The following is a 24,047-nucleotide window of genomic DNA, read 5'->3' as shown; positions in this document are numbered from 1 at the left end:
GGTACTTAGTTGTTCATAAGTGTCACATGGCAAGTGTTGGTGGGCACGGTGGCGAAGAAACGCCACGCCTGCAAGCAACAATCAGAGAAAGAACAAACCGACTGGCTCCTCATGGAGCACGGATAGAGGGGAAAGCGAGCAAACCACGCAACTGTTAATACGGATCTTCGGTAAAAAATAAAAACAAATGATGGGGTAGAAAAAAGTATGCAGAAAACTGGAGCAGCGCAAACTGAAAGGGCGAACGAGGCCTTTGTCGGAGCGGGGCAACGCATCGCCGAAGTCACACACACAAAGAGCCATAAAAGGCGTCTCACAAGATAGAACGCGCCTGTAGGGAACCCGGACGCAGAGGGGTTCCACGACTAACCCTAAAATGCCTACGTATTTAAACGAGGATTTGGCCCTTCCCAAATGCGGGACGTAACGAGTCATCGCACACCTCTGAATAAAGCTTCTTACGGTCCAATTAGGTCCCACCACAATGGAAAAATAAAACGGCGCCCCTGTCATCGAATTAATGCATATGCATATGCATATTCATATATGTGTGTGCATGTGCCTACTGGGGTATGAGACCCACGACTGCGGGACCCTTGTACCAAAACTTTTAATGGCAAGAAAACATGTTTGAGGAGATGGTAGAAAGACGCTCATTCTTTTCGTAGTTAGACTTTCACGTCCTGTGGTCAGCAGTGGCATGAAAAGTCACACAGAAATATCGTAAAGGCAATAATAACCGTGACAATAATAGTAATGCTGCAAACGCCCCGCTACATTTAGCAAGTGTAGACCACAAACTGCTTGGAGTGGCACAGCAACATCCAACCCCTTTAGAGATAGTGCAGCACTAAGGGAAATCTAATGCCCTAATCATCGATGCCATTGCGAAGTCAGTAAAAAAAGTTTCGTGGTTATCTGTTAATTAGGTATGGGCACAACTGCCAAACAACGTTGAGCATATGGAACGGTGTCACTTCCCATTGTGTCCCTGAAGGAACATCAAAAGCCGTACTTTCCATCGTTTCCGTGTGTGAAGGGATCCACAGCCTGTTCGTGAAGAAATGCAAAGCAAATAAAGGAGGAGCCTCCTCAAGGACAAAAACAGAGCGGGGCAGCGCAGCAGTTCACATCCAAGAGATACCACCGTGCGGTGAACAAAAAACGCCTTTCCAGCTCTTTTCCTTTTGCGAGCCCGGTGGCATTACGTCACTGTTCGGCATGAATCGGTAAATGAGATAGTGCTTTTGCAGCACACCCAACGCGGTATATTTCCCAACACCGATAGAATAGGGCGAAAGGCAAAATAACGTGAGAAGTCGGGGCGGAACCAGCTGCTGAAGGTCGGCACAATTTGCGCGCACGACTGCAACCCGCGTGCACACGTGACGGAGTAGCAAATTAACCACGAGACTTCCTGCTTGGATAACAGTCCTGCTGAATGATATGATATGGTATGGTATGGTATGGTATGAACTGTTGGCGTAATGCAAACGGTGGCGTTCGCTGCCCACATTGACTCTCAGTGTTACGGATCACGGAAGACGCAACCGTCGGCCCGCCTAACGTTGCTTCAGTGACGGGAAATGTAAAAAAGTCAGCTGAAGGTTCGACACAACTGCCCGATGCGTCGAGTGGCCCTCACAACTAGAACGAAGAAAACGGTGCTTTTAGCTCCACATGGCACAGCAGCGGATACACCAACGGACGCACCGGCGGAACCACACAAGCGCACCTGCATCGACCGCGGCCAACCAACGAAAACTCTTACCCATCGACCAGCCACCAAGTGTATCACATTAATCATTACCGCAACCTGATCGCAGTGGCTACCGTGTTTCCACACCTTTTCACCCAGCCGCATACCCATGGTCCAAATAACCGCCAGTGCACATTTTAGCATATACTTACGGGTTGGCTTCACCGGCAGAGCGGACACGAAGAAAAACAAAGCCGGAATGAGTGGTAGAGCAGCGGATTCATTGCATGCGGCGTGGAGGAAAGGGCTTATTTGTTTGGACACTAACATCCGCTAGAATGTTGAAAAGAAACGTTTTCCAGTGTTCATTTGCCGCGAATGCACCGCCTATAGTCGCAGTACGATAGGGGTTTTGAAATTTTGTCCAATCGCGATGGCACGCATAACGAAGCGATAAGAAAATCAGATTATAGTAGAATCCCCGTCCCACTGCTTTTGAAAGACCAACACTAACATAAAAAGTGCCAGTGCACATAAAGTAATAATAAATAAAATGTAAACACGCTCCAACGCGTCCCCTTCACAATACATCGAACCTCCTGAAAGAAAAGGAACACCAAACGTGGAACCCGCCCTATCGTGTGACTGCTCATCGCCCCCAGCACTAGACTCAAAAGGCGTGGGAGGCGGCGTCGTCGGGTTGGCTGCACGAATCACCTCTCTGTTGGTGAACACCAACTGTAGTTCCCCTTCGCTCAACCTTCGGTTGTACAGGAGTGCATTGTGTACGGTTACGGTCGTGTGACTTGAAGTTCTAATAGACACTGGAGTTCCAACGAAAAAATGCCTAATGTTTAAAAAGCCGACACGACCGAATTTTCTCACATTAATCGCCCCAACCGCTAGTTTTCCATCAACATATGCAGTAACCAAGCCATCTTGCAATGTCAGTGCAATCTGGTGAGACCCTTCCAAATTTGACGGCACCGGAGAACCTTCGCTGCGTATCCTCCCGTACGTGAGAAACCATTTCTTATTCTTGATCGAAAGCATTAAGGTCTTATTAGCATTCTTTTCTCCATTCACAAACCCAATTAATGGAGTGTCCCTTTGAGGCACCACACCAAACTGCACCGTCGCCACAATTGTGAAATGGGTGTTGGCAAAGTAGTACCGTTGGTCTTGCCCTTGCTCACTGACCGGCCACACCACACGGTCCTTACCGGTTCCGCCCAATACCACGCCATCTTTGTTAGCCACGGCACCGCTGACACTAGCATACACGCACTTGTACACGTCAGGCCACACATGTCCGACTGCGGGTCCCGAAAGCAACCCGGCAAGGCCACCGGTGGGGATCCCCCTACAAGGCCCTGTTCCTCCAGCCGATGAAAGGCAGTCACCCACCAACAGAGTATCCTGTGCCTTCCATAACAACACAACCCATTTAATCATCTTCATCTCATCCACAAGACGTGCAAGGTAAATAGTGAAAACCTCTTCAATGTTCTGTTCATATAAGCAGTAAAGTTTGCCATCGCTCGTGTACAGTAAGGAGCTGTATGGACTGTTGTCGTCACCTTGAGATATCTGTCCGATCATGAAAACACGAGTACCGTCCGTTAACCATAACTGGAGGCGGTCGCGTGAGAAACGTCCCTTCGTATTTTTTGGCTGAGAAATTAGCATGACATCCATGCCCTCCACAGTTATGGAAATAGCACTTCCCGAACTACCAGGCTGGTTACGAAGCGGCGAGTTGCCTATCACTCGGGAAAGAGTACTGATGGATTCCTTCAATGTATTCCCTAGGTCACTCGTTTCAAATACCCTGCGGCAACCTATATGCTCATCTGTTCTGGCATTCACCAGCAGTTTATCTTTCCACCAAACCACGGAAGATTCAGTTGAACCGACCGGTGTTTCCCCTGCAGAAAAGTGCCATGTTTTGCCATCATCCGTCGAATACAAAAGTTTTCCCACAACCTGATTCCAAGTATTCTTGACCTGGACAGAAAATACAATGGCACCGTCCGGCGTTACGGCAGTGTTCCCTACGCCACCGAGAAATTGGGATGGGGGGTGCCCACCTGGTGAGGGCACCGTTGCTAAGAGAAACTTCAGGTTCTGGGGAGCCTCAAATGTAATGCTCGCAGTTACATTACCGTCCTTTTCCTCTTTGATGACAGTACCCTTGTACATGAGTATATCCCAGTCTTCGCCGTAATGTTGCCACGTCCAATACTTACTGGAAGTGTTGTACCTTCCCACGAGAACGAATATATTGTTTCCCTTGACGGCGACTGTGGGATCTACAACTCGGGAAAAATTAGTGTTAACACGACTGTTCTCAATGATGACTTTAGTCTTCCAAGTATCCCCACCATCAGCACTGTACTTGGCAACTGTCTCAGTGAAGGTGAAGTCAGCAGATGAAATGTACCGTACGTCGGCAATGCCCACCAACACCCCACTAACTTCAACGAACGAAGGGACACGGAAAGAGTGAACGTTGCGCATCCATTGCGTTCCATTTTGTTCCCTAAATAGAACTTTCGTCTTCGGCACCAGCGTGTATCCTTTCCTCCTCTGAGAAAGCCACTCCTTGCGGCAAACCTCTCCCTTCGCTTCTTTAGAAACCGAGTTCATGCACCATGCCCACCATTCATACCCGGGGTTCCACTCAGGGGAGCTTTTCCAAATGCCATTTTTCCATCTACCCTTCTTTACCCACTGCCCTCCTTCAAGAAACACCTCACGCGTCGTCCTTCCATGCACTCTGCAGGACACCAGGTCACAGCAGTACAACAAAGCAAAAAGCACAAGTAATGCATACAATGAAAACGAAAATGTTAGTGCAGAAAACGAACCCTCCCCGGTGACGCAACAGGGGCGTACAGGCAGGCGCTTCATATATTCTCCGCCACAGTCCCCACACTTAGCCTATACACTCCTCACAATGGTATAGGCCAGCAGCTGAGTTCCCAACACTTTCACATGTTGCGCCGTAAAACGAAAAGAATCGGAAGGTGAAGTAAAACATAGTCAGTAGCAGGAAGAAATATGTATACAACACAAAGACCGACGGCAGCTTCACGGTAGCCCTCCCAAGTTAGGACCATGTGGGCTGCGCCTTATGGTTACTGCATAGGAAAGGTAAGTGAATTTTGGTTATATTCAGAATCGCACATACTGTGAGGTCGGCCCCCAGGAGGAATGTCGACAGTATTCACGACTGTTGCAAACAGTGTGACAGCAAATACGATTGTTCCTGAAGCGCTTACTAAGCTAAATATGCTCTGATAAAGTTCCACATCTGTTGCAGAGTGCCCAAGGTTCGGCCAAAGGATGAGGTAGGTATTACATTAACTGCCTAATCAGGTGTCTTATGGGGGTGGGCAAACAGGTCACACGAATAAAGGAAAAAACTGAGGGGATTCAACGCACCCAGAAGCTTCGGAAGTAGACACAGCGAAAGTGAACTACTTTTGCCTATTCCTCACACCACCCTTACTTGGCTCTTGGTTCGTCGTACTCTGCGTTTGCGAGTTTTAAATCACCATGTCTGCCCTCGGGTACAACAAACCAGCGGGCAGCCTGGAGGAAGCCAACATATCGATACGGAGGAAGCGGTGTACGTTTGTTGTTGTTTTTTTCCCCCTCCCGACTTAAAACCCGACAATCCCTCTCTAACAGCTTTCGACATAAAATACCAGCTGACCGAGTTGAAATGGACAGAAAAAGTAGCCCATCGAGATGCCAAAACGTGACCCGACCGTGCAAAGGACACCTCGTTGAGGCAAACATGCATGCGGTGTTAAAGTGTTGTGTGTAAAGGAAAGTGTACAGCGACATGGACAAACCAACGCATACAGGCAACATCATTCACTGGTGCTCACACAACACTGTCACAAGTTCTGATGAGATTTCTATGGCGATGTATGTTGTTCGTGCATCGAAGGGTTATCACATCATGGTCAAAGATCCCAACGGAGTGGCAGTCAGGTAACCCGTGGGGAGAACCGTGCATTCTTGATATGATACTTCACACGCAGTAGGCGGGGGCAGACTATCCACACACAGCCCTCCTCACATATGTCTGGTTGGAACTAAACACGCCTCTGTGCACTGTACAGTGTACAGGGGGCTGTTCTAAACAGCAATTCCTTAGCATGAGCCCCTCCTGTTAAAGCTTTCGAAGCCTAGCAGCCGCTAGTGTATGTTCCATCCAACTAGGAACGGCACCCTCACAACAAAATCTAAGTAGGGGCAGTTTCAAAAACGATCACCCAAGTACCGAAGCACTACGCATTCGCTAAACATGGCATGCATAATCCTAGTCTTGTTCCGAGAACGCGTCTGTCCCGGGGCTTACCAATTCCGTGTTGTGAAGGAATCCCAACCATTTGACTACCAAGGATGACGGTATCGCTTATGACAAAAAGATCTCTCAATGTCGCAACTACATTGTGTTAACGAAAGGACAAACGCGCATGTAACCCCCAACTTCTCGTCACCTAGCCAACAGTAAAGGAGTGGAAAACGCTAACCTACACATTCACCACACTAGCTCCATCATTCGAAGTGCGTTAGATGCCGGAGGGGTCTCAGTGAAGGCAAACACGACTTTCGGAAGGTGGGAACCACCTACATCAAAAAAATACGAGCACATATATGAAAAGAACCTAAAAGCAAATGGCAGGCCTTTCAAGCAATTGCAAGCCATATCGGAAATGTGAAAGGAAGAAAAAAACAGAGCTGAGCATAGCAACTTAGTGGGAAAAATAAACGGCTGAATTTTCGTGGCTCCAATTCCAAAAACGGTCCAGTGCTTGTGCGATTGCATAAATCGAACCTTTTCCCGTAACTTCTAACCAAGTGCCGGTTAAAAAGTAATCCATGTTCGCGATTGTAAAGGACTCTATTAATCTCATTGGCATTATTTTTATTATATACCTTTCCCACAAACGAAACAGAAGCGAAGGCAAACACTGCGTCGAATCTGCACATCTTCTTAAGCGAAACGGTCATCTCCGTCTGATGTTCCATTGTCCAACGCCGTGAATGAAAAGAATATAACTGTACACACACACACACTCTCTCTCTCTCTCTCTCTCTCTCTCTCTCTCTCTCTCTCTCTCTCTCTCTCTCTCGAGTCACGTATATTCAGGTTATTAGTAACTTTGCGGCTCCACGAAGTCAAGTGGGAAGAGTGGGTATTGCTTCTTCACACTTCATATCATGTATACATCACTGATGCTGCAACCTGACGAAACAAGTAGTGCGAAACTTCTTTCTTTACCCTGAATATATGTCTCGGCAGTTCTTTGCTATCTTTGATGACAAGGCGATGCAACGCAAAATGAATATGTGGTAAAGCAAACAATGAGTAGGCAAAGAAAACAAATCTACCACCGTGCCCCATATCATAATAATTTTCTTTTGGCTGGGGGAACCCACATCTGGAAAGTAATCCCCTACCTAGTCTTAGCGCTCGTTCTAACTTCATGAAGCATCCGTTGAGTTACCTCGGTGGTGAAAGGGAAACGTGTGTGAAACAATCCAACGAACAGAAACAATTACGGACTCGTGGTTCAGTCTGCCAAAGCCGAATTGTCGCAGCTGCCTCCACTATTAAAAGTGGCTGGAGTGCCGTAAGTAGTAACATAACAGCCAAAGGTGTTGCCACCAGTAACAGGACCCAACTCCAGCAACGGATAAGTGTACTCTCCTACGTATCTGTACCCACGAATGTCTTTGTGTACGCCGGGGAAACGAATATCTTCGGGGGTCCGTCCCGCATGCGCCACTTTGGATAGTGAGATCCTTGTAATGAATTCTTTCAGTAAAATAATTGTGCCCCAGCATGAAGATATAAATGCTGCGTATCTTTCATATGCGGGCAGTGTCCCTGATTGTGGGGCGCGGCCTAACTTTTCGGTTTGGTCAAGAGGCTTTTAGTGCTTCTTACATTATCACTGTGCAGTTAAATCACCGCTACTCTCCAGCAGAAATCAACCCTGTGACCATTTCCAGGTTAAGCGAACCCTAGTTGTATTATTGATAGCGTAAAAAGAGGAAAACATCCTCCTAAAAATACACAACGTAATGCAACCAACTCTCCGTGTCGCAAACCTGTCCTGTCGCGAGAACATTGGAGCATGTATTCGGAAGACAAAGTGCTGTTCAGTTAACTGCTGGAAACCGGCGAAGCCACCGGGTTGAAACTGAAATCCCAGATAGCAAATAAAATTTTATCAAAAGATCTTCATTTGTCAGTACAAACGCAGTGGCCTAATCCCCCTGAGGTCTTTAGTGTGGACCCTCCAAAAGGTAACACTGAAAGTTCATGAATAACCGCTTCATAATGGCCAGCAGCTGCACTCTTCCTTATGCACACACCGATTACGAAAATTGGTCCAAAAATCAGCGGTAGAAAGGGCGACTTCTTACGTGCACTGGAACACAAACGTCCTAGTATCCCACGCAGCCGCGTTACAGAGAACAATGTAGTGTCAGTTGCACTCAGATTTGGATAACTTGCCTTCCATAACTGAGCTTATTCACTCCTAAGAATTGTAAGACAAGTCATTCAGGAGATACAGACGCAGGGAAAATATTGTGTCCAGTAGCCTTCGTGTTAGCAATCAGTCTCCTCAGAAAAGTAATTGGGTTTCCACTAAAACTATCGATAATGCTTCCCTAGTCCATGCCACTGGTCAAAAAAAAAAAACTTCACCCTTATACACCACGACAAGAAGAAATATTGAACTTCATCCGAAAGATTATGCCCCACATACTTGCCCTCATCAGAGATGGTGCCAACTAAACTAAAGAAAGAGCATGACTGTCATTTACGTCCCGATAGATAATAAAAACGTTCGTGCCGCCGACCGCCAAGTAAACTACTCAACAGCAATCCGGTTTTTCAGAACCTCCAGCCAGGAGATTGTCGTTCGTTGTGTTGTGCAGTACAACTAAACGCCTCGTGGGAGTGCGAACGTACGTTGACTGCTCCATTTTACAGTCGCCGTTTTAGTCCTCTCTACAAACAAAGTTCCGCCGAGCTGACCAAAGGCAACTCCCGCAAAGCAAAACAAAAAGGTGTTGTTGTCCAACTGCGCCATCCACGCCAGTGACTCGTGATGCATCGGAGAAACTAGCACCCGCTGTTATTCTACTACCATGGTATCCCACATTTCGTTGGGTACTATGTCTCCATGCAACCCCGGCTGGAACCGAAATCGAAAATTCGGTTTCTCAGTGGGGCAAGGTACCGATGCTCCACTAACACTAAATCGAATCATACTTCAGGACACCCCCTAGTAGAAGGCGGGTCCGGTTCCTCACATTCTCCACTGTACGGAAGACGCTGCGTGCCCGCACACTGCTGCACCTGGAACTTACACCGGCCCTACTCGGACAATTAGCACCAGGCTTTGTGGGGAATCCTTCCAGAAGATTTCACCGTCAGCCGTTTTTCGGCGGTGCAGTAGAGAAGTGATTTTTCCTTTTTTTTTTCCAGGGTTTTCAATATGTTTGTCCCGGGGTTGGTGAGGACGGTGCCACCAGGAGCATTGATGAACTTGAGCGCGTAAGCCCCAAGTAATGATCCCGCCCCTTGGTGTCGTTAGCGCGCCACTGCTGCCGACGGGGACGTCTGCGCGGCATGCCGCGGGGCGCTATGACCTCCCAGTGACTGTGCCCCAGCAGCCTGCGAGCGGCTGAAACGCCTCCAGAGGCTTGGAAAAGGCAGTAATCGGAGTCAAAGCGGGAGGCGGCAGCGGGTGGTTCGCCCGGCTCCGCCTTTGAGTCGCTGTTATAAAAGCAGTGCGGCCGCACACACACACACGCACACACGGGCAGCGGTGCGAGTTGCCTACAGCACAGAAGTGACTAGTAGCCGGCGTGGACCGCTGGCCGCCGCACTTTCGCGTGCGTGTGGCGGCTTTATGCTGCAGTGGAGGGGACCGGGTTGCTGGTTGTTACCACTCCCCGGTTGCGTGTTTCGACCCCACGCTTTTGTATGGGAACTTCGTTTCCGTGGATTCGGACCTTTACGTGTCCGCGTTGAGGTCCCGGAGGCGCGGCCCGCTTGGGTGCGTCGGCGTCCTCCATGTTCGTGGGATGCTTTTGCACCCTCCGTTCAGGATCCTGCATTCGTTTGGTGTGGCCCACTGTTTGTAAAGACTGCGCGTGATTTTTCTTGGCAGGAAGTGCCGTAACGTTGTTATTTGCTAGCGTGTGTGTTGTTGTTGTCTTTTTCTGTCTCGTCCTCTTTGGTGATTTGTTAAATGTCTGAATTGTACGTTTCCGGCATTTTATATTTGTTAAGTTTCTTGATTTTAAGGGAGAAGTTGCTGGTGCTTGGCAAATTTCACAGCGAAGTTACATCGTTTCATGTGTACTTTTTTCTCCTATTTTTTTTTTGCATTTTCCCTTCAAGAATTTGTGCGAAAGTAGAAAATAATATTCGATAGATTCCGTAAACGAATATATATGCTGTTAACTGATAGCGTATAATTCGCTTGAACATGTCCTTGTGGTGAAATAACTGTATAACTGGATTAGAACAATAAACAATAGATATGTTATGTGCTTTGTTACCACTGCTATGAATATTATTATATTCCTGCAATTAAATGTATTTTTATCCGGTGTTTTGTTCCACGTTTTCCTTGGTTTACTCTGTTGTCGCTGTCTAGGAAACGGACAGAAGTCACTTGTAGTTGTCTATTCCTTTTACTATTCGTCGGTAGTATGTTTGTTTGTAAAATAATACCGAATAAAGTGTTGGGTATTCTCACCTTCCGTTGGAAATGAATGGTTATCATGTGGGATATTGCTGCTGATTTTTTTCCGAATCAAAGATTGGCGGAAAAAAAGTGCGGCAAGAGATCAGAGAAACTCGCTTGTGATCCCGTCACGTATTATTTTTTTTTGTGTGTGTGTGTGTGACATTTGATTTTCTTTTTTTTTTCGGTGTTAGCATCAGCTGTAGAATTGTTTTCCTGGAGAGGGGCGTTGCCCAGCTTTGTTGTTTTTTGGATATCGTGATACTTTTACGCGCTAAAGTACTCTGTTTTTTGACGACAAAAATACGTGTTCTATGCTGTACTTAACTTTTCGTTTGTAACCCAACTTTTTGTAATTTTTTTTCTCATGTATTTTTCTTCCAAATTACTTTGGGATTTCAGTTGCTTTGTTATGCATTAACCACAGGAGCGGGGATAGTAATTATTTGTTCAAATGTAAAGAAACTAAATTCATGTTACGCTTCAAATTCTTGCAAGTTTCTCTTGAATTTCTCTGGTGTTGTTTGTTTTCTCTTTGGGCTTCGCACCTCCCTTCTTTTTTTGTCAGTGCACAGATATCCACTGTTTTAGTGTTTTGGTTGCTGTTGTATGATGGAGTTGTGTAAATGGGGGTGGTTTAGAGTCATGTAACTTGTTTTAATTTCATCTTCAAGGGGAAATTTTGTTCTTCTTGATCCCTTTTGAAGAATTCCGAGATGACGTCGATGACTGGCAAACCCTCTGTCTTGTCTTGGTCTTTCGAAACTTCTCAAAAAGGAAAGCAAAAAAAAATAGTCGTCATACGCATTGGTAGTGATGTACACGGACTTACGCGCTACATGCATTTCAAAAAATAAAATATTTGTAAGTTGTGGTTGTATCTTTGAATGCGAATTTTTGCTCCTCGTCGCTTGTTTTGCCGTTAGTCTCCGTTCGATATTACATATAGGTGTATTGTGTTTCATTGGCCTGGAGGCGCTTAGTTCCAATGTGCTTTGGTATGCCAACCCTGCTAAACGCGGATTGAAAATGCATCGCATGTCCGAGCAGCCCTGACCACTATAATGTTCAGACGTCAACAGAAACTGGAGTAATTATTAAGGAAGAATATTTGGCTTTTCGAAAAGAAACAAGATTGGTAAAGCTGTTGATATCAGACTGATGAAATAAGTGAACAAAAGAAAACAAAATTGAACATTTTGTTGTGGATAACCCACCTCAGTACCAGTGGTAAAATGCAGTGATATCTGGAAGGGAAATTCTTCTGGCATGTCTCTGCTGGATGAATTGCTGAAGCAAATGAAGTATTGTCGCGTTGCGTTGCTAATCACGTGGAGATAGGAGTGAGCGTTATTTATTACTATTAAGATAGTGAACAGATAATGTATATTGCTTTCATCTACTCGCCGATGGAAGCTTCAAAAGTGTCATTTCTTTCGCAAACGTTTTGTTGGTGACGTTTGTGTTTTTATGTTGGTATTCGGTAGCCAACTGCAGCATGAGTCGTTGCTAATGACTACATCATTAATTTTGTATTTTTCAAAAAAAAAAAAAAGAGATGGCAACCCTGAAAAGAAGGTAAGTCGACTCAAATAAGAGTGCGACGGACTAGTCATGTCGTCTGATCCGAGGGGGTTCACTTACATAGCTTATTACTACTGTTCCGAATGTGATGCAGTTAGTTGGAGGTATTTTAATATTTGTGGATACGACTATGCCTTTCGAAGTTATGCTTTTTATGGTCTAGTCAACATGCGGATGTATATCTTAAGTTGCTTCTTTTGATAGCTGAGAAGGAGGGGATGGTTAAATAAAGTTACAGCGTTTCTCCCGTAATCTGAAGCTTGTACGGGAGTACTCATTATTTCCACACACCTCCTTTGCACATGCCCTTGGGTATGTCTGCTACTTCGGAATCGATTACCGTGTTATCATTTCCCCTTCTGTAGCAAACACGATCGACCCACGGACTCCATTCGCAACGCGCTGTGTTGTGGAAAATTCAGCACTCCACTTCATGCAAACGCTGCAACCATGTGTCTGGCACCAGTTGTTATGAGTCACCACTGGGGACATTGAAAATACGTTTGCATCACCTCTTTACCACATATTCAAAAATGTAGCGAAGAGCATGGAAAACATTTTACAGGCGTGTACAATCGTCCGAAGATCCCCAACTCAGTTATGGGTCGAGTGTTGCTACGGTATGAAATGCCGTGAAAGCTGCTTACCGTTAGCCGTCGCATGCACATAATTCATCCCGTGCGTTCGGCGGATTCATATTGTTGTTTACTAGGGCACGTTACTTTCTTCATCGTGATGACGCTTCAATATTTCCGCCATTTTTCGTCAACGGGAAATGTTCCTCTGCAAAACTGTGTGCTCTGAGCCGCGTCTCCTGTTAACAACAGATGATGATGTATGTGCAGTCGCTCCAGATAGGGCCATCCGGGGAATTATTTCTGTAGCTCTATGACTGGGTGCTCATAAACGAGAGTTTCGTTTACGCTTTGTTAAATTGCGTGTGTCTGTCACCGGTGACTGCAGCAAAGGTGGGTTTTGTGTCAAGCGTTAAGTCATTTCGTGAGGTGGTGTGTGGTGCCCCCCAACTTTAACCAAGTGATGTGTTGTATTTGTTGCCTTCGATTTCCTCCGTTTTACCCTTTTTTATCTTTTATTTTTTGCTTTTCGGCTGACCAGAGCTTTGGCACTAACTTTCTGGGTACCATCAACGTTACTATAAACGAAAATGTCGCGTACTATTGTGCTTGGGCTCGGCTTCGTGCTGCTTGTCTGTTACTCTGGCAAACTCGCGGAGTCGAGCAGCGATGCGCAACACGTAGCAGACGGAAAGCTTAGCCGAGACGGCGCCAATGCGTTGTGTGCACTGAAAGAAACCGTACAAAAGATTGGAACAGAAGGAGCAGACAACCTCGTCAAGAAGGCTGAAGACAATGTGACCCATCTCAAGGACTACCGGAAGCGGGTAGGATATTTTGGCAGTCAGGTGATCTCACTTTCTGGCCGTGGCGATCCAGATTCGGATGACGACGCTAAAAAAGAACTTAAGGAGTTTTGCGAAGAGGCGGAAAATGAAACGAGGGATGACTTACGGGATGCCAAAGAGCTATATACCGAAATTGAAAAGGACGCAAAAAGGAGTAAGGAAGCAGCAAAAGCCACATTGGGAGAAGAAGCGAAAGGTACCGACTCCAAGGGACTCTCCGGAGTTCTGCACCGGCACTGTGGAGAAAGTCAAGGTAAGAACAAAGCACCGAGTCAACACTGCGACACTGATGTATACAATAACGAATCTGACGGTGGAAAGTATACAATTTCCTGCGGCACAGACAATACCCATCACCGCGGATCGCCTTCAGCACGTCTACACAAAGCATTTGATGAGTGGGAGAGCAAGAAACCGAAGAAAGCGGGTGGTAATTTGAAGTGTGAAGCCGCCGGCGAAAACAGCTCGAGCCCCTGCACCGTGTCGGAAGGATGGAAAGAAAACTATGAAGAACTGAATGTAAGTTTAAGTACCCTCGAGGAGAACGGACATCACATAGAAAACGCGACCCGTGAAGGGGCAAAGAGGCTCACCTCAGTGTATTTGGCCTACAAAATGCTCAAGGACGGCAAAACAGCTGGTGAAGCTCTGCAGGAGGCCAAATCGAGGCTGGAAGGAAATGATACCGACTGTCCGGAAGAGGGCGAAAACAGCTCCAGGTGCCTTAGCAATGATGACTTGCTCAGCGGGGCACGAGATCATTTTATATTTCCGTTAACGATACCCGAGTTGCTGATGTACGTTGGTATCCCTCTTCTTGTTGTGTTGATCGGGGTGGTACTGTTCTGTATTTTCCGAGCCCGCAAAAAGGATAGGAAGGAAGATGTGGCCTCCGGTAGCGTTCACCAAGGCAAGGGAATGCCGTCGACAAACATCGACCCGTTTTAAACGGATGGTTGAGACAAAACATAGGTGGAAGTTGAATTAAAATTAATGTAGGGGACCTTCCGCCTCGTGCGAAGTACGTGAGTGAAGCCAAAAGAATCCAGAAAAACAAGAAAGAATGCGTGAAAGAATGAATAATCTATATAAGCGAGAGGAGGAGGGTTGTTTTTTGTGTGTGTATCGGACAATGTTACAATACTATTGCTTACTTATTGGCAACGACGGGCAAAAAGACTTTGGTGCAGCTGCCTCTCATTGAAGGAGGGCAGTCTGTATTCGGAAGGCACACTATTTGCGCTTAAGTTCGCATTTCCGTCTCGTTTTCTGCTTTTTTTTTTTTGCTTTTTCGTTACCTTTCTATGTGTTGTTTTTGTTTTGCTTTTTTTTTTTTTGAACAGCGCCTACCATCATTATACGTATACCTTTATTCAAGTGGCCAGTGGGAGGCCACATAAAGGTAATATTTTTGCTTGCTGATCTACAGAGAACGGGAGCTGCGCTTCCATCTAAAAGCGGAGGGGAGGAATATTTTTTATCCTTCGGTTTCTTCTGGAAATTCCTTTCAGAATTAAATCACGGTGCTCTGCGAAAGGAAGCTTCGTCTTTGTCTAGAAAAAAAAATTGCTAGTGATCTGATTCATTCGACCGAGCTGCAACAAGCTCTGGATGTGGAAGCGCCTCGCCGCTACATCCCGCCTACTCTCGTCACCTCTTTCCTTATGACATGCTGTGGAGGCAATATTTCTTCGCAACACCCTTTTCTCCTCCATCTTTTTTATGCTTAGCCTCTAGCTTCTGGCATAAATGTCGTTATGTTACACCTTTTTTTCGGTACGGAAACTGACAACAGATTAGAGGCAGACGACTCAACACTCATCGGAAAATGAACACAAAAGTGGTCTGTTTCGCAGCTGGGGGCGCAGCACACATGTATGAATATTCACATCCTCCCATTGTTCCGCAAACGTCATTAGAGGTGATGTATATTCCGTTGCATGTTGATGCTTTTCATAATGTGTATGGGTATAACCTGAGAGGAAGACAGTGGTAAAAACGCTGAGTCGGCCCCTCACATTTTGTTAAAGTTACGGACAGAGCGGGGGAATATTCCCCCTCGGTGATGGTTGAAATTGGTGCGTCTCGTTGCATCTTCACCCCCCAACTATCGTGTTGTTGGTTCCTGCTATAAAATCATCGTTCGTTCCGTCTCCCCAATCTCCGTTCCCCTTACTAGTCTGGTCGGTCAAAGCTCTAATAGTAAACGGCTCAACAAAAAAGGAAGTATCCCTTGGCGTTGATATATAAGCCACTATGTCATACAACGCCCTTTGCATTGGTCATATATTACTTGTTTTCTCAGCAGTGGCCTCCGCCTCCGAAGAGAGTTACAAAATTGACAGATACAAAGCGGACCGGAAACTTGACAAAGAAGGTGCCATAGCTTTGTGCAAGTTGCGGGATGTGCTCACCAACATTTCCGAGGAAACCACGGACTACCTCGTCGAAGAAGTCCAAAAGATGGGGGAAAGCCTCAAGACGGACATGGACGCCATCAATTACTATGTTAAGCGGGTGCGGAGCCTTAAGGAAAGCGGAAGGGAGGATGCAAAGATAAATGAGAGTGACAGTAACGAGATCGACAGTTTGTGTAAAGAGGCCAAAGCGCACGCAAATAAAAAGAGCAGAGACCAAGTAGATCAGACAGTGGCGAAGATCAGAAGGGTGTCTGGAATTGTGAAGGATGCAGCAACGAAGACACTCGGTGATGAGAACGAACTTGAGGACCACGACAACGCCGATGGTATCTTCAAAGTTTTTAACTGGCACTGCGGTGGTGACAGAATTGGGGAGGTTCACGCAGGAAGTCAGAGTTGTGATGTGATTGGATTCCGAAAGAATTTCTCAGCGGGTCAGAGGAATGTCATATCCTGCAAAAAGTGGAAAGATGAATATGGAGAGACTATACCTCACGAAAATGTCACTGTGACACAAATGGAGAGCTACCTGTCAAGGTGGTTTGAAGCAAGGCCAAAGAGGGTGGGCGAGGATATCTGCAAAGATGGTGAGTACCATTCTCCACACTCCTGCACCGTATGGGAAGGATGGGTGACCGGCTACGAAGAGACAATGGAAAAGATGGAAGAGCTTCGAAACAACATAAAGAAGCTCAACAGAATTCGTTACGACGGGGAGACACAACTATGGGTGCTGTACGAACTCTTCGAAGCACTTCGGAACCCCGAGACTGTGGGGCCCCTTCCGGAAGTATTAGAAAACATCAATAAGACGAAAAAATCGCGTCTAAAGAACAAGAGTGTGGGCAACAACCTCACACAATACACGCTTCTTGATGAAGACTTCCAGGTAAATGAGACGGAACGCGAACATGTGGACGAGGCGCGCGATTATTTTGCGGCCGCTAACTTCGCTAAGTTGATGATGTATATATTCATCCCTGTTGGAGCTGTGCTGATCCTTGTCGTGGCGGTAACGATAATAGTGATAAAGCGCAAATGTGCCGATGCCAGCAATGCAGAAAGCATGGCTGGAACGCTACCGGGAGACAAGGTAATCTGAAGGCCATGCTTTCAAGTGCGTACCAATCGTTTTCTCCCCTCCGTGACCGCGCTTTGCACTTTGAAACACACGGAAATTGGAGGAAAAAAACAGCATGGGGATGAGTCTATATACGCGTCTGCCGAAAAAATGCCACACATGATGAAACATATCGAGGAAAGGGTATAAACACATGTCTTATACATTTCGTGCAGCATACGTGTGCGTGTACGTGTTGTTGTTTTCTAAAGGGATGAATGTAATGAAACCATAATTCGTTTGAGAAAAATTTTAAAGTAACATGCTTTTGGTATTTTAGAAGAGTAGTTCAATCGTATTTTTGAAAGAAAGAAAAGAGGTGACTTAAGCGGGAGAGGGAGTTCAAAATAGCTAGGAGAGCAAAAGGTGTAATGAAGGGTAAAGCTAAGTAATAAATAGGTGCGGGAAATTTTAGGGAAACCATTGAAATGACAAAAAAAATAAGACACAAGTTCGGAAATTTTCCGATCATTTCTATTTGCACATATACCGTTATGAGTGTAGACAGTAATGTCAACACCACAACTTCTTGTTTTTTTCCTTCTCTTTCCTCAAAAATTAAAAAATAATAATAATAAATTAACTAGTCTCATTTTTTCCTACCCATTATTTTCGGAGGGGTTGGAGAGTTGTTGTGATGTGTCTGGTTGATTACTTCTGTCCCATACGCTTCCGACTTCGCCCCTTTTTTTTTCTTTTTCGTTTTGGTTTGGCTCTGGTTTTGTCCGCTCATGCATTGCAGAGAGCGACTTCGGTTAATATTTTAACAACCTCATCCTGTGCTGCAACTGGGCATTCTCTAATCTCTTATGAAACTCAAAAGCGGATCGGCTACACCGAATGTAACCGTTCATTGGTTTGCTCACCAAATGCCTGGTGGCGGTAGAGGGTGGTAGAGTATAAGAAAGGTGAGTGCATTAAAGACAAGAAAGGAAGGGAAAAAAAATAAAACAAAAAATATAAAGAAGGGGGAAATCTTAATATTTGAGCACTTGAATCGTATGGTAAATTTTATGTACATGGCCGTGGCATTAAGTTTCCTTCCTCCCTCATTCGCTTCAGAGATTTTTGTGGTCGAGATTGTGATAATAGGAAGTGGATTCCCCCTTCCCGTCACCTCTTTTGTGTGTTTGCCTGCCGCTCACACGTTACTTCTTCATTTATATATTTAAAAGTTTCCCTGTCCTGAAGAAAAGAAATACATATATGATGCATATATTTTTTGTGGGAGAAAATAGCTTTAAGTGAGGACATGAAAATGTCTCGTACAAAAGCGAATTAAGGAAGGTTAAAACATACAAACATTTGTGCGCATGCTCTTGGTGTAGGTAGTTGTGGAAGTAACCCAGTGAAAAGGCGGTGTCATATCTTTAAACCAACGAAAGGTTCCCCGATGGTAATTCCGCTCACTGTATGGTTGATGAGGTGAATTGAAATGTTTGTGTGATTGCAGGCGCCTCTCTTCGCGATATCTTGCGTAAGTTTTCTGTATGTGTGTGTGTTGGGAAATGCGGCCAATGGGAAGTCGTTGAAATGGGAAACTTGTCTCGCAACGTCTAAAAATGAATAAAGAGGATATGCAGTCGCGTCATCAATGATGAAGCTTCCGTTTGTGGCATCATTCAACGGCGTTTACGGTAAGTTTTTTCAATCCCCCCCGCTTAAATGGAAGCAAAGGTGGGTTTTGTGCCAAGCGTTAAGTCACTTCGTGAGGTGGTGTGTGGTGCCCCCCAACTTTAACCAAGTGATGTGTTGTATTTGTTGCCTTCGATTTCCTCCGTTTTACCCTTTTTTATCTTTTATTTTTTGCTTTTCGGCTGACCAGAGCTTTGGCACTAACTTTCTGGGTACCATCAACGTTACTATAAACGAAAATGTCGCGTACTATTGTGCTTGGGCTTGGCTTCGTGCTGCTTGTCTGTTACTCAGGTGGATTTGCTGATGAGGAATCCTATGGAAAATCGCATTACAAAGCAGAAAGGAAACTTGACGTGGCCGCCGGGAGAGCCCTATGCGCGATGACGGATTATTCCACCAAAGTTTCTGGAGAATCGGCTGATTATTTTGTAGAAGAGTCTGACCGGCTGGCCGCATTGTTGGCTGATGATAAAAAGAGGGTGAGTTATTATCTTGAATACATTGGACCCCGACTGGATGAAAAAAGCAACTCGTATGCCACAGTCGCGGCTAAGCTGCGCGAGCAGTGCGAGGCAGCTCAGAAAGACATTGACCAAGGAGAGGCGACAGCGCAAGAGGTCGCTGAAAAGATTAGAGGATCAATCGATGGAGCGAAGGGAGCGGCGGCACAGGCGTTGGGTGAAGACGAAATTGAGGACCATAATAAAGCCACAGGTCTCTTAAAGGTTCTGAACTGGCATTGCGGTGGAGATATTAAGCGAGGGCTGAAGTTATCACCTTATAGCCACAATTGTTATGTTATCGGGCGGCGCAGAGATTACTCCGATGGTGCGAGGAATGTCATTCACTGCGATGGTTTGAGAAAGAGTACGCCTTACCAAAACGTGACTGGGACGAAGATGAAGCTCGCGTTGGATAAATGGGATAAACATAAGCCAAAAGCAAAGAGTGGTAAGCCGCCATGTGAAGATAAGAGCAAGTACAGCGGCCCGGATATCTGTACCGCTTGGGAAGGATGGTTAGGCGATTACAAAAGGGCAATGACCAAAACTCATGCGATTGTGACGGAGTTGAGGAAGGCACAACGCGCCGTGTACGTCGCCGAGACAAAGTTGGTGGTGCTTTACAAAATCTACACCTTGCTTGAAACTGATGAGGAGACGCCAAAATCAATTCTTCGAAACGTAACCGAATTCGTTAACCAACGGAAGGACAAATTGGAACGCACCACTGTCTTGGGGGAAAATGGAAAACATGATGTTGATATTTCCCGTGAAATTATACTTCCCAACAATACTGAGGAAGAGGAAGAACTTATCCAGAAGGCACGTGATACTGCGCCATTGGGAATTAGCGTAGCCGTTTTGGTCGTTGCGATTGTTGTCCCGCTCGTTTTGCTGATACTTTTGTTTCTCCTCCTCAGGTGGCACATGAAAAAAAGGGATGAGGTGGAAGGACAGGTGGAAAAGAAAGGGAAGGAGGAGGAGTTGGGATCTGACGTCTTAGAAGGTAATATTCTTTAGAATTTTGCACATATGCACATGCACCAAAATTTTTATGCCAATGCGTTATTTGTTTCCTCCCCCCTCCCCCTCCCTCTTCTTCTTCACCTCACGTCTGCGGTAATATTTTCATCGGAAGCTGCAGCAGTAAGAAGGAAACTGAAAGAATTTTTAGCTGGAAATTAATGGAGAAGACACAAAATTAAGGGAAAAAAAAGAGAAAAGGGGGCGGGAGTTCGCCTCCCCTAACATATGACCGCTTCACTGGTGTAAATTGGTGAAATGGGTTTTTGTAAGATAAAAAGGAATGAGGGAGAAATAGCGAGAAGGGTCATATGTTGACTTTTTTTCTTTTTTATATTTAATGGTATTTATATATATATATATATATATTCTTATGAGCTTATGCAGGTATAAATATTTTTATAATTTTGGCTCCGCCTTCTCATTTTTTGTCTGAAGTAAAAATAGAAATTACTTTTTTTTTAAAAAAAAATCATTGATATTAATTTGATTAGCATATTTGATTGCTTTGACTGATGACTAATGCGTGGGGAGGGTGACGGCATTTCATACAAACATTTTTCCTTGAAACATATTTTTGTTCATGGCGTTGCGTCATCCTCCTGCTTTTGTTTGTTGTTTTTTTTGTTTCGTATCATCAGCACAAAACTCATATTCCAACGTATCTATACAAGTTTTTTCTTTTGCTTTTGGTATATCAGGGATGTTCCAGTGGTGCTGAGTTTGTCTGTTTGTGTTTCCCTTTATTTTAAAACCCGTGACATGATGGAAAGGAAAGTTGAGGGAATAAGATGACATGTATTACGAAAAAAAAAAAAGGAAAAAAAGCGAGTTAATGGTGGTGAGGTGGGAAAGGGGGGAAACAGTCCTACACGTTCAGCGTTCTATCTATATATATTTATTTATTTTTAAATAAATAAATTTGAAAAAAAAAAACACCCTTATGGCCGCAAAAAAAAACGAGCGAGAATTGCGGGTGTGCGTTTTGATTCCTCTTTCTTAATGAATTAAAAGGGGAAAGGAAGTTTAAGGGAAAAAAAAAAGAAACGGCCATGAGGGAAATAACGGAAGTACGCCTCTCAACGCGCAAGGAGCAAGGGGGGAAATTCACGGGGTGTATTTAGTTTGCGAAATTAGTTCGTTGTGAGCTGCGGGTTTTTAAAGGAATGAAAAGAAAAGAAAAGAAAAGCAGTATTTGAAGAAAAAAGACGACAACACACAGAGATGTATGTGGTGCCCGCCCGCGCCCTCCCCTCCCCCCCTTTCCATCACGCGTCAAAGATAATCTTTCCCGCCAACCACACGGGTTTAAGGTTAATACAGTGCGTTCGCACGCGATTAATGGGCAGAAATTGCTAAATTACAACTTTCCTTTTGTCTTTTGCTTCACACCTGCTCCAAACGCACCGCATGCGCGTGGCCGTGCGTTGGGGGTGGGAGGTAACAACTGATTGGCGCCATTGCACCTCATCTCACTCCCTTATCTCTTCCGTCAAGTTTTTTACTTATACACATTTAATTATTCAAAAGGAAATTCTTAAAAGATAACGAAAGTAAACGTTTGCCGAAGGAATGCGGGGACGACGACCAAATGGCGCATGGACAATACATATATGCGTGTGTGTCGTGAAATGGATAAATAGTGATGGGTTTGGAAGAAGAAAAAAAAAAAATGAGGGTGGAACATGCAGGAGTGCAGAGAATGCCAGTGACGAAGCTAAGTTGGATATGCATTAAGTCAGGAAGGAAACAAGACGAATGCCCTCACTAACAAAGGTTTGGCTGCGGAATGAAACATTTAAAGGGAGGAAAGTTTTTGAAGGTTGCTTCTTTTCGCTTCCGCGGTTAAGAACACATTCATATAACTGAGTTTCCAGCCACCATCGCTGGAAAGAAGGGGAATAGGGAAAATACTGACGGCTTGGCATTGGATGAAGCTAAAGCTACTGCAAAGCCTGTTCAAATATGCGTATCAGTTGATTGCGCGGAGCCACAGTCCTATACTGCGCGGAAAGTGAGATGGGTTGAGAACTAAGAGACCACCACGAAGCGTAAGAACGGAGAGCAGCAGTTAATCGGACGCGATGAAACTTTTAAAAAAAGAAAAGGGAGGTCGGGCAAGAGGAGCACACTGGCGGTTCAGAACGCGGGCGGTTGCGGAAAAGTGTTGAAGCCGTGGATACCGTTTCTGTTGCGGCGGACGACGCGTCGAGGCTTGAGAAGGATGCGTTTAGCACTCCAGCCTGTGTTCTGCAACCAAACAATAGGATGGTCATGCATTTCACATGCGAGTCACTGCATGGATGAAGCAACCGCAAAGATCCATCGGCATCTACGGGGAGCAATTTATGATGCAAATTATGGCAACCTCACGCACACTGGTAAGGACAGGTGGTTGCCTTGACGTGGTTTTGCGATTTATTCACAATGGCCGAAGGCGTTCCCAACGTTCCGTCAGGTTGTACATGAGGTAAAACCGCCTCATACGGCCTCTTTGGAACAGCTGCGTTTTGTTCGCGGGAGGCTTTCTTCATGCAGGATTGCGAAAGACAGCGGCCCTGCAATTATTCGTTGGCGCCTCAAACCACAATAACGACACTGTGCGAGGCCCGTTTCAGCGCTAACGCTTAATAAAAGAACAACGAGCTGCAAGCAGGTATGCAGCGTCACTCGCAGGAACTTAATACCTAGAGCATGAGAAAATGTCGCCAACAGCTCGAAAGGATGCACAATATATATATATATATATATCCCAACAGGATCTCCATAAAGTGGCGGTCCCCGGTCATGTGATCGACGAAACGGCACATTAAAAACAAAAATTGGCATTGTCATTGGTGAGTGGCGCAGACTGGCTTTATCGAATATGTTTCACTTTTCGCTGCTTTGATGGAAAGTGAGCAAATTATGCCTTTTCGAACCATTCATCTGCCGCTAAACGTCCCCTGCCCCCCCCCCGCTCTCACGGCGCCCAAGCCGGCAGTAAATGGCAACATAAAAAGACTGGCCTTTAAGTAGTGAAATTGTTGCGACAGGTCCCAATCGCCTTCCGTACGCGGCTCCTCGTATGACCCCCCTCTTCGCAGATTCTTCCTACCATCACGTTATTCCGTCCAACTACGTGGCACATTATTTCGCTTACAATCACGTCCCCCTTTCGTGGCATCAAGCAATTCCGGTACACTTTGTAAAGCAATATAAACCCTTGTGGGTCTTGAAAACACTTTCCATGAAAGACCCCTCGCCATTAACAGCAAAACAGAAAACAATACAACAAATTCGGTACTCCTAAACATTTGCTCTCGCGAAAGCAGGACACACTAAGAAAAAAAAAAGAATGTCACAAACTCAACATTTCCATCCGCTTCGCTAAAATCCCCACAAAAAAATAAAGACAGCATCAAAAAGAAACAACAACACACCGCTTTAGAACACGGCAAACAAAAAAAACTAAAAAAATTAATTTTCACACTTACATGGCAGCACATCATGACACCTTTCCCATTTCATATCCATTAACACATCGATCAGGTGAAAACAAGTCTAATTACAACAACCCTTCTCACGCAAAATATGCTAAGTGAAAAAAAGCATGAGCAACATAAACATTAAAGCATAAAATGCAAACTATTGCGTATTTTCACGTCAAATACGCATTCATGCGTATGATTGTGCAAAAACAGTGTTGCAATGCAACATGTAAGGTGTTTTGGTGTAAAACACGCATTCTTGCACAACCTGCACAATGTTGCATGTTTGCTCACAAATTGTGCACTATTGCGTATTTTCACGTCACATACGCATTCATGCGTATGATTGTGCAAAAACAGTGTTGCAATGCA

At 45.2% G+C, this 24,047-nt stretch overlaps 12 protein-coding genes across 12 annotated transcripts; 4 read left to right on the top strand and 8 right to left on the bottom strand.

Annotated features, from left to right (window-relative positions):
• Nucleotides 1-81: 81 nt before the first annotated feature.
• Nucleotides 82-513, bottom strand: TbgDal_V880 (hypothetical protein, unlikely; the record flags this gene model as incomplete). Its single annotated transcript, XM_011774935.1, has 1 exon — nucleotides 82-513. The coding sequence occupies one exon, from the start codon at nucleotides 511-513 to the stop codon at nucleotides 82-84; it is 432 nt and encodes a 143-aa protein (XP_011773237.1).
• Nucleotides 514-1,204: 691 nt separating this feature from the next.
• TbgDal_V870 (hypothetical protein, unlikely) lies at nucleotides 1,205-1,516 on the bottom strand (the record flags this gene model as incomplete). The annotated part of the gene is made up of 1 exon (XM_011774934.1): nucleotides 1,205-1,516. One exon carries the CDS (start codon nucleotides 1,514-1,516, stop codon nucleotides 1,205-1,207), a length of 312 nt encoding a protein of 103 aa, XP_011773236.1.
• Nucleotides 1,517-1,597: 81 nt separating this feature from the next.
• TbgDal_V860 (hypothetical protein, unlikely) lies at nucleotides 1,598-2,029 on the bottom strand (the record flags this gene model as incomplete). Its single annotated transcript, XM_011774933.1, has 1 exon — nucleotides 1,598-2,029. One exon carries the CDS (start codon nucleotides 2,027-2,029, stop codon nucleotides 1,598-1,600), a length of 432 nt encoding a protein of 143 aa, XP_011773235.1.
• A 132-nt stretch (nucleotides 2,030-2,161) lies between these two features.
• Nucleotides 2,162-4,612, bottom strand: TbgDal_V850 (neuraminidase, putative; the record flags this gene model as incomplete). Its single annotated transcript, XM_011774932.1, has 1 exon — nucleotides 2,162-4,612. The coding sequence occupies one exon, from the start codon at nucleotides 4,610-4,612 to the stop codon at nucleotides 2,162-2,164; it is 2,451 nt and encodes an 816-aa protein (XP_011773234.1).
• Nucleotides 4,613-5,209: 597 nt separating this feature from the next.
• On the bottom strand, nucleotides 5,210-5,584 carry TbgDal_V840 (hypothetical protein, unlikely; the record flags this gene model as incomplete). The annotated part of the gene is made up of 1 exon (XM_011774931.1): nucleotides 5,210-5,584. The coding sequence occupies one exon, from the start codon at nucleotides 5,582-5,584 to the stop codon at nucleotides 5,210-5,212; it is 375 nt and encodes a 124-aa protein (XP_011773233.1).
• Nucleotides 5,585-6,406: 822 nt separating this feature from the next.
• Nucleotides 6,407-6,748, bottom strand: TbgDal_V830 (hypothetical protein, unlikely; the record flags this gene model as incomplete). The annotated part of the gene is made up of 1 exon (XM_011774930.1): nucleotides 6,407-6,748. One exon carries the CDS (start codon nucleotides 6,746-6,748, stop codon nucleotides 6,407-6,409), a length of 342 nt encoding a protein of 113 aa, XP_011773232.1.
• A 458-nt stretch (nucleotides 6,749-7,206) lies between these two features.
• Nucleotides 7,207-7,518, top strand: TbgDal_V820 (hypothetical protein, unlikely; the record flags this gene model as incomplete). The annotated part of the gene is made up of 1 exon (XM_011774929.1): nucleotides 7,207-7,518. The coding sequence occupies one exon, from the start codon at nucleotides 7,207-7,209 to the stop codon at nucleotides 7,516-7,518; it is 312 nt and encodes a 103-aa protein (XP_011773231.1).
• Nucleotides 7,519-11,081: 3,563 nt separating this feature from the next.
• TbgDal_V810 (hypothetical protein, unlikely) lies at nucleotides 11,082-11,534 on the bottom strand (the record flags this gene model as incomplete). The annotated part of the gene is made up of 1 exon (XM_011774928.1): nucleotides 11,082-11,534. One exon carries the CDS (start codon nucleotides 11,532-11,534, stop codon nucleotides 11,082-11,084), a length of 453 nt encoding a protein of 150 aa, XP_011773230.1.
• A 1,709-nt stretch (nucleotides 11,535-13,243) lies between these two features.
• TbgDal_V800 (acidic phosphatase, putative) lies at nucleotides 13,244-14,449 on the top strand (the record flags this gene model as incomplete). Its single annotated transcript, XM_011774927.1, has 1 exon — nucleotides 13,244-14,449. One exon carries the CDS (start codon nucleotides 13,244-13,246, stop codon nucleotides 14,447-14,449), a length of 1,206 nt encoding a protein of 401 aa, XP_011773229.1.
• A 1,308-nt stretch (nucleotides 14,450-15,757) lies between these two features.
• On the top strand, nucleotides 15,758-17,023 carry TbgDal_V790 (T. brucei spp.-specific protein; the record flags this gene model as incomplete). The annotated part of the gene is made up of 1 exon (XM_011774926.1): nucleotides 15,758-17,023. One exon carries the CDS (start codon nucleotides 15,758-15,760, stop codon nucleotides 17,021-17,023), a length of 1,266 nt encoding a protein of 421 aa, XP_011773228.1.
• Nucleotides 17,024-18,915: 1,892 nt separating this feature from the next.
• Nucleotides 18,916-20,202, top strand: TbgDal_V780 (acidic phosphatase, putative; the record flags this gene model as incomplete). Its single annotated transcript, XM_011774925.1, has 1 exon — nucleotides 18,916-20,202. The coding sequence occupies one exon, from the start codon at nucleotides 18,916-18,918 to the stop codon at nucleotides 20,200-20,202; it is 1,287 nt and encodes a 428-aa protein (XP_011773227.1).
• Nucleotides 20,203-22,686: 2,484 nt separating this feature from the next.
• TbgDal_V770 (hypothetical protein, unlikely) lies at nucleotides 22,687-23,040 on the bottom strand (the record flags this gene model as incomplete). Its single annotated transcript, XM_011774924.1, has 1 exon — nucleotides 22,687-23,040. The coding sequence occupies one exon, from the start codon at nucleotides 23,038-23,040 to the stop codon at nucleotides 22,687-22,689; it is 354 nt and encodes a 117-aa protein (XP_011773226.1).
• Nucleotides 23,041-24,047: the final 1,007 nt, after the last annotated feature.

Source organism: Trypanosoma brucei, chromosome 5, assembly GCF_000210295.1.
Source record: "Trypanosoma brucei gambiense DAL972 chromosome 5, complete sequence".
NCBI lineage: Eukaryota > Euglenozoa > Kinetoplastea > Trypanosomatida > Trypanosomatidae > Trypanosoma > Trypanosoma brucei.
This window is presented reverse-complemented; position numbering and strand designations above follow the sequence as displayed.